General features: G+C 57.8%; 1 protein-coding gene across 1 annotated transcript in view; it reads right to left on the reverse strand.

The window, feature by feature from the left end:
* Positions 1 to 1,822: 1,822 nt before the first annotated feature.
* TMEM132E (transmembrane protein 132E) overlaps positions 1,823 to 8,353 on the reverse strand; it is a 50,015-nt gene continuing 43,484 nt past the window's right edge. Inside the window, exons 5-9 of the mRNA XM_057373370.1 lie at positions 5,752 to 5,808; positions 4,215 to 4,420; positions 3,615 to 3,894; positions 3,344 to 3,535; positions 1,823 to 2,853 (exon numbers count right to left, since the gene is read on the reverse strand). Of these exons, the coding sequence (XP_057229353.1) occupies positions 1,825 to 2,853; positions 3,344 to 3,535; positions 3,615 to 3,894; positions 4,215 to 4,420; positions 5,752 to 5,808 (1,764 nt within the window). The 3' untranslated portion in view covers positions 1,823 to 1,824. The remainder of the gene's footprint in view (positions 2,854 to 3,343; positions 3,536 to 3,614; positions 3,895 to 4,214; positions 4,421 to 5,751; positions 5,809 to 8,353) is intronic.

Genomic DNA, 8,353 nt, shown 5'->3' on the forward strand with positions numbered 1-8,353 from the left:
CTATATGTATTTCTATGTATTTATATGTATTTTTATATGCATTTCTATGTACTTATTTGTATTTTATATGCATTTCTATGTATTTATATGTATTTTTATATGTATATGTATTTCCATATGTATTTCTATGTATTTTCATATGTATTTCTATTTATTTTTTATGTATTTATATGTATTTTCATATGAATTTATATGTATTTTTATGTGTGTATAAAACCAGCAGACAGCTCTCGGGCAAATTTTAAGGCCAACCAAGGGAAAAACTTTCACAGCCCCAAAACTGAGAAACTCCTTAAAGAGTCTTTTGAAACACCACACACGGCCCCAAATCCCTGCTAACCCGCCAGGGAAACTGAGGCACGGGCATCACCAGCTCCCCGTGTGCCCAGGCTGCCTAAGAACCCTCAAATCCACAGCTTTGACCCCAAAAATGCACTGAGCTGGGGGTCAAAGCTGAGCCATCCCCCAGCAGGCTCCAAACCCACCAGGGCTCACCCCAAACCGCCAGGAGATCCCAACCCCAGCACCGCAGCACAGACAGGGCCTGTGACATCGCTGCCGCTTGGTTTAGGCTTTTTGTTTCATTTTTTTCCTTTTTCGAGTCTTTTATTTAAGAAAAAAAAAAAAAAAAAAAAAAAAAAAAAAAAAAAAAAAAAAAAAGAGAGACACAGTGGTGGGTAACTTTCGATCCAGAAATAATCCGCTGCCAGCCTCCACTGGGTGATGCTGGGGGTCCCTGTCCCCAAATGCTCGGACAGGGGACAAGTGCACAGCCCAGGGCGCCCAGCCTGCCAGCTCTGGTGTCCCCCACAGGCTGAGGGTGTGACATGGGGTGGCTCTGGGCTTGGGGRGGCTTTTTAGGGTGAGCCAGAGGGGCTGGGAGGTGCCGCCAGCACGGGGAGACCGGGAGGCATCGGGTTATGGCAGTCAGAAGGCACCACACAGGCTGAGCCTGGCCCCGGGCATCCCGGCTGGGCTGGCACTGGGGGAGCTGGGGTGGCACTGGGGGAGCTGGGCTAGCACTGGGGGAGCCGGGCTAGCACTGGGACACACAGACCAGGTCCCACCGAGAGTGTCCCCCAAGGCAGTGAGAAGCCCCCAAGCCGCATTCCCATCCCAGAGCCACATTCCAGCACTGGGAGGAAGCAGAAACCAGCGGCTCGCCCTGGAGGCCCCAGCAGGGCTTTGTGTTGGGGGGCAGCGCTGGCCCCATGGCTGGGTGGGCAGCAGAGGCGGTGGTCACCCCCAAACTGCCCCCCAGGGAATTTGGGGCTGGCGAGGGGCACAGCGCTACCCTGGGTCTGTGGCCATCGCGCCCCCCRCTCCTGCCTCCCCAGCATCACCCAGCGTGGGCCAGCAGCGGGAGGGACCCCCCAACACCCCAACACCCACGGGGTGACCCCGCACCGACYTCCAAAATTGTGCAACAGAGCGCAGCAAAGGCTGGGGGAAGCCCTCACCCACCACCTCCCTGCCGGGCTCCGGGGCGAACCGCGACCCCTCCGCTCTGCCCGCCCCTTCCCGGCAGGACCCACAGCCTCCCTCCCCCGCCACGGGACACACACACCCGCCCCGAGCCGTGACCCCATACCCTCCCCTCGGCCCTGGGGCCACGCGGGTGCTGCTGCCTCCCCTGGGAAAAGCGGCGAGGAAAGGGCGAGAACAGAAAAAAGGGCCCCCCGGGGGCTCCGCGGGACGGGGTGAGGACGTGARATGTGCGGAAGAAGGAGCCGGACGCGGGTGCCCGGCCCCGGGGAAGCGTGGCGTGGTGCGGCGTGGTGCGGCGTGGCGTGGCAGCCCCTCCCTCCCGCCCCATCCCCTGCGTTAAGCGATCTCCTTGATCCTGCGGATGTAGTTGTGSAGCTCCTCGGGGTCCTGCAGCCCCATGTCCTGGCACACCCACTCCAAGTCCTCCTCGTCGGCGATGGGGATGGAGTTGTAGGCCAGCTCGTCCGAGGGCATGGTGGCGAAGGTGGTGAACTTCACCCGCTTCCGTTTGGAGGTGGGCGAGTTGAGCGGGTCCTCGCTCTGGTCCCGCGTGGAGCCGCCCGAGGAGCCGTCCCCGCGCCCGTGCACCTGGCTCTGCACGCTGGTCTGCGAGCTGCCGCTGCTGTGGTGGTCCCCGTGGCAGCAGGTCTGCACATTCTCCAGCGGGTTCCCCGGGCTCTCRGGCTGCGGGGAGAGGTCATTGTGAGCCCGCAAGGGCTGCCCGTTGCCCAGGAAGACCCAGTGGTGCGAATGGTCCATGTTGGTCTGGCCTTCCGGCGGGATGCGCTTGTGCCGGTATTTCAGCACGAAGACGATGCAGTTGATGAGGAAGACCAAGATGGCCAGGCAGAAGACGCCCAGCAGGGCGTACATCCCGATCTCCAGGTCCGTCAGCCCCCGCGTCACCTGCACGAAGCCGGTGGGGATGGTGGGGAAGTCCTCGGTGGGGTGGGACGCGCCGGGTGCGCGGCCGTCCTCGCTCGGGTCCGCTTTCCTGTCCACCTCTGCCCGCAGGGTGGTGCTYGCCCCCGCCTCGCCCAGCCCCGGCCTGCTGGGCACGTGGTCGTAGTCGTAGGTGGGGTCCTCCTCGGAGCCGAAGTGGACGCGCACGGTGGCCAAGGCCGTGAAGAGGACGCTCTTGCGYTTGGTCTTCTGGCAGCTCTCGCAGATGACCAGCTCGGCCCGCAGCAGCTCCCCCGCGCCCTCGCTCTCCGCCACCACCAAGGGGAACGCGCGGTCCTGCGTCACCGTCACCACCTTCTCGTCCAGGCTGCTGACCACCAGGTTGTAGTCCTTGGGGTCGTAGAGGGACAGGGGCGCYGTGGTGCCGTCGCTGTAGGAAATCCACAGGCTCAGCAGCGCTTCCTGCGGGACCAACACAGGCACCGTTGCCCAGCAGGAGGCCAGTCCCACAGGCACCCCTTTGTCCATCCCCTATCCCCCTCTCCATCCTTCTCCCTATCCAATTCACCCTTCATCCCTCCATTTTCCATCTTGTTCCACACATTCCCTGATTTTCCTCCACAGCCTATTCTTCCCTCACGTTCCCCATGCTTACCAGGCCCAACCCAAACCCCAGCRGTGCCAGATGTGGCTCCCAGAGCTGGGCCAGGAGCTCTACAGGCCTCTATCCCTCCCTCTGTGTCCCCACAGTTGTGTCCTGTCCCCAGGTGTGGATCACAGGTCTCTGTGAAGGTTTCAGGGGTGTTTTGGGGTCACTAGGGTGTCAGGAGGACAGCAGGTGCAGTGAGCATGGTCAGGATTTGGGAGAAGGGGGCTGCAGGCAGAACTCTGAGCCCACCCCAAGTTCCCCACCAGCCCCCCCAAACCTGGATCCCCCCACCCCCGGGCTCACCTGCTTGAAGAAGCTGAGGGTTTGCTGCACRGACGTGCGGGCGATGATGGTGTGGCTGTTACCAGGGCTGGGGTGGAGGGACAGCGAGAGGCTGGAGACCACCTGGGCCTTCAGGTCCGTGATGCTGACCTTCTCCTCTGCCACCGTCACCAGYGTCTCACCCAGCACCGCCTCCACCAGCGGGGACACCACCTGCAGGGGACAAGGCTCCTGTCACCGCCTGCCACCCCTGGCCAGGCTGGCAGAGGCGGGGGAAGGTGGCCAGGGGTACCTTGAAGAGGGTGGTGCCCGGCTCCCGCCCAGCCAGCGTGGAACTGTCCACCATGTGGGCCACCCGCGGGTCATCCACACGCATGAAGTCGCTGACCAGGTCGGTGACCTCCACCAGCCAGTCGGGCCCCAGCATGGTGACCACCTGGCCAGTGCCCTCGGCCGCCGTGGTGTGGAACTGGGTGAAGACCTGCAGGGTGGAGTGCTGGTACTGCAGGGCACAGCCCCGGCTCTGCTTCCGCTCATCCTCATCCTCCTCGTGCTCGCTGTCCCGCACCGACCTGTGGGATGGATGGATGGACAGGGATGGATGGATGGATGGATGGATGGATGGACAGGGATGGATGGACAGACAGGTGGATGGATGGATGGATGGATGGATGGATGGATGGATGGATGGATGGATGGATGGATGGATGGATGGATGGGTGGATGGACGGACAGAAAAAAATTTATATTATTTATTTCTATTTATTTTTAATGAGGAGGTTTTAAACCTCCTCACTGAGCATCTGGCAATTAACTCGCGGCCTCATTAAGGCAATTAACCCACGTCCACCACCTCCACCTCACTTTCTCCGGGCTGGGCAGCAGCACCCACCTCCTGTCCGGCAGGATGGGCACCCTCCAGCCCTTGACTTGGCTCAGCCGGGCGTCCGAGAGCTCGATGTGCAGGGGCAGTTTGGGCACCCACACCGTCATCTCCAGCGGGGCTGACAGGTGCTCATAGGTGAAGGTGACCCGGGCACTCATGGAGCCCTGCGACTCCTTCCCGCTGACRAAGACGTAGTCGCAGCTGCTGGAAACCTGGGGGACAAGAGGGGATGGGAACAGTCCACCATGCCAAATGTCACTGGACTCAGGTATTCCTGAGGCACAGATCCACACCCCGTGTCCATCTCTCAGTGTCCCCTGCCCCAGGTCCTCCTGAGGCACAGATCCACACCCTGTATCCATCGTTCAATGTCCCCTGAACCAGGTTCTCTTGAGGCAGAGATCCACACCCTGTGTCCACCACGCCAACTGTCCCCTGCCCCAGATCCTCTTGAGTCACAGGTCTCCAGATCCTCCATGCCAAGTGTCCCCTACCCAGCTCCTCTTGCCAGCCCTGGCTCRCTCCCACCTCCACCAGGAGCATCCATTCGGTGCCTCAGTTTCTCTTCAGCCTCCACACTGAATTGTCCCTGAGCTAGAGGCACCCACGGGTGCTTCACAGAGGTCACAAATTGCTCAGCCTGGAAATTTGCCCCAAAATCTTCTCCAGAGGGCCCAGGCAGCRAGCACAGACCAGCCACGCGCCCGTCCCCACCAGTGCCTTGTCCCTGTCCCTCCTTGCGACCCCAGAGCCAGATTCCTTCACTCTGATTAAACCTTCCCGTTCCTTTTCTCGCTCCTCCTCTTTTAATTCCCAYTTATGCAAATGCCGTGAGCAAAATCGCTGTAAAACAACCCCGTCCTGCGGGGGGTCACTCATTAGCGCCCGTCTGAGCTAATTAAGGAGCTCAGGGGACACCAGGGCAGCATCTCCCRGGATTTGAGCTCAGGTCACCAGTCAAGAGCTCCCTCTGCCACAAGGGGACTCCAACCCTTCATCTGCAGCGGCCCCACAGCTCAACCCCGATCCCCTGTCAGGATTTGATGGATGCTGGAGAAGAGCRGGGCTCGTTTGCTCAGCCAGCACCTCAGCAGCATGAGAGGGCTGATTCCAGCAATCAGCAATCCCTGSATTCTCTGATGGCTGATGAGAKGTTGAGGCCACGCTGCAGCATCCCYRTCTCCCTCCCAACCCATTCCCTGAGCTCAAGCTGATGCAGGAATTCTACATTTCTGAGCCCACGGCAGGGTTTGACTCCTACAACAGCTCCAGGAGCCCCGGGCAAGGTCTGAGGTCCCCTGGRGCTGGAGGGGGAGGCAGAGCCCGGGACCTGAGCTCCTGGGGACATCCCTGGGCACAGAAGGGAAGGGCGACGTGTGAGGGTTTGTTCCTCGCGTTCCTATCAGAGGCACCAGCTCAGCAGCTCTGACAAGACAATCTCAGCTCCTGAATGGAGATGAGCTCCGGGCGATTCCCGCAGCTGCGGATCCCTGGATATGGGGCCATCCATCAMAAGGAACACCCCGGGCTCTGCCCGCCCTACCTGGGCCAATAAAACCCCGGCACCTCCTTCTCCCAGGAGCTGCTCGCTTCGCAGCCCCTGGGGGTTGAAACCACAACAAAAACTCCCCACACACCAGGGCTGTCTGGAAGATGGAGTGACTGCAGATTAGCTCGGGAATGAAGCTCGTTCGGGGAATCTTCCGGATTTACGGCGAGGCATCGTGGAGAGAGAGGCTGAGGGCTGCCTGGGCTCCCAGCCAAGGCACTGCTGCTGCTGCTGTGGCCRGGAGTTCCTATGTATTTCCATATGTTTTTCTCTCTATTTCTATGCATTTCTATGTATTTTTATGTATTTATTTGCATTTTCATATGAATTTATATGTATTTCATATGTATTTATATGTATGTATAAAACCAGCAGACAGCTCTTGGGTAAATTTTAAGACCACCCAAAGGAGAAACTTTCACAGCCCCAAAATTGAGAAACTCCTTAAAGGGTCTTTTGAAACACCACACACGGCCCCAAATCCCTGCTCACCCGCCAGGGAAACTGAGGCACGGGTGGGGTTGTGGCATCACCAGCTCCCTGTGTACCCAGGCTGCCCAAGAACCCTCAAATCCACAGCTTTGACCCCAAAAGTGCACTGAGCTCGGAGTTGAAGCTGAGCCATTCCCCCTATGTATTTCTATATATCTTTCTATTTATTTCTATGTATTTATATGCGGTTTTATATATTTATATGTATTTTCATATGAATTTATATGCTTGGCACAGGGATAAGGGGACACGTTCCCCACAGTGCCGGTGAGAAGGTCACTGAGGATCAATCCCACAAGCTCCTGGTGGGTTTTCCAGGGGATGTGGAGTGTGAGGCTCTCAGAAGGGTCACACATGGGTGAGGCTGAGCATCTCCCACTGTCACCGGCAGCAGAGGTGGCCCTTCACTCCCTGTGTGTCCCTCAACAGCCCCCAGGGTCACCCCACATTTTAGGGAGTTTAAAAATATTATTTCTATGGGTTCTATATTGTTTCTATGAGTTCTATATTATTTCTATGGGTTCTATATTATTTCTATGGGTTCTACATTATTTCAGGGTTATTTTTATGCCAGTCTGAGCGACCATTTGGACGCCACCCAAAGTGACGATGTCCTCCTGTACTCCTTTGTCACCCTGTGTCACCACAGAAAGGGATGAGGATTACAACTCCCACTCCTGGGCCACGTCCACACCAAGTCCAGGACAAATCCCACGTCACACAAGAGAGCAACCACCGGGGAGCCACACGGCAGCGGGGACAGGCAGCTCCCCAGCCCGCCCTCGCGTTAAATCATTTACGGTAACAGATAGCACATCCCACTCGGCCAGCTGTGATTTATGGAGCAGGTTTGGAGCCCTGACACCGCAATCACACTCCCCGATCTCAGCAGGTAACTGAGAGCTCCCTCAGAAATGAAGCTCCAACACAAACAGCAAATAACTCAGCGAGAAATCGCGCCGGGCTCCGAGCRGGACGCGAGCCGGGGCCGGAGGGCGGCTCCCTGCGTTATTCATCCCGGCTCCTGGGCATGTGCCCGCTCCCTCCAGGGCTGGGGACAGAGTGTAAATAGATTTACGAGCAGAAAGGCAGCGCATTAAACAGTTTAAGTGTCTTGGAGTCCATCCTGAAGTGTATTATTGCTCCAGTGTTTTATCACGCCGGGGAGGAGCGGGCTCMATAAATTAGAGCCGGTGCTGTAAATCCCACCGCAGATCCGGGTTTTAGGTGGGAATTTGGGTAAGGCTTTGTGGCACCAGATGTCCTCCAGCCCCATGGTGGGTGACACRGCCCTAGGGACAGCAAATCCCAGCAGGGTCAGGGCTCTGCCATCACCCCAGCTGGGGCAGCTGCCAGTGGCAAAGGGGAGAAGCCCCTCAGAGAATCCAGACCCTTCCCTGTCTCTTCCCAACTCCATGGAAAAGGCAGAGCTGGCAGGGTGCATGCAGGGAGAGGGGTGGGAGGCATTTGGGAGAAGGGAATGATGTCTGGGGGCGGATGGATGGATGGAAACGGCGGCAGAGTGACACGGGCAGGTGGGCAGATGGATATATTCGGGGACGGGAAAATGCATATGGATGAACAGGGCTGGGAAAACGGGAGGGTTGGAGGGCCAGGGGGTGCCTCGGTGGCTGGGCCAGGGAACCTTTTGCTCCTCCATCTCCCAYCTGGATCTTCTCCTTCAGCCCTCTTTTCCCTCCATCATTCCCAACTCTCTGCCTCACCAGTCCCCAGCCCGGCATCTGCTCTGAATGGGAATTTAATGTCACTTCAAATGGGAAATAAATGCCACCCCAAATGGGAAATAAATGTCACCCTGAGGCCCGAGTGCAGGCACTGATGGGAATGCACAGCTCAGCCCACAGGGTAACAAYATTTCCCCTTATCAGCACTCGGTGCTGTGATAAGCCACCGGTCCTGCTGCTGCTTCTCTGGGGACAGTGACAAAGTGTCTTGTCCTTCACCCAGCAGATCCCAGGAAGAATAATACATGGACTGGAGCCACTGAAGGGATGGATGGATGGATGGATGGATGGATGGATGGATGGATGGATGGATGGATGGATGGATGGATGGATGGATGGATGGATGGATGGATGGATGG

Source organism: Malurus melanocephalus, unplaced genomic scaffold (genome assembly GCF_030028575.1).
Source record: "Malurus melanocephalus ecotype Western Australia unplaced genomic scaffold, MMel_1.1 scaffold_193, whole genome shotgun sequence".
NCBI lineage: Eukaryota > Metazoa > Chordata > Aves > Passeriformes > Maluridae > Malurus > Malurus melanocephalus.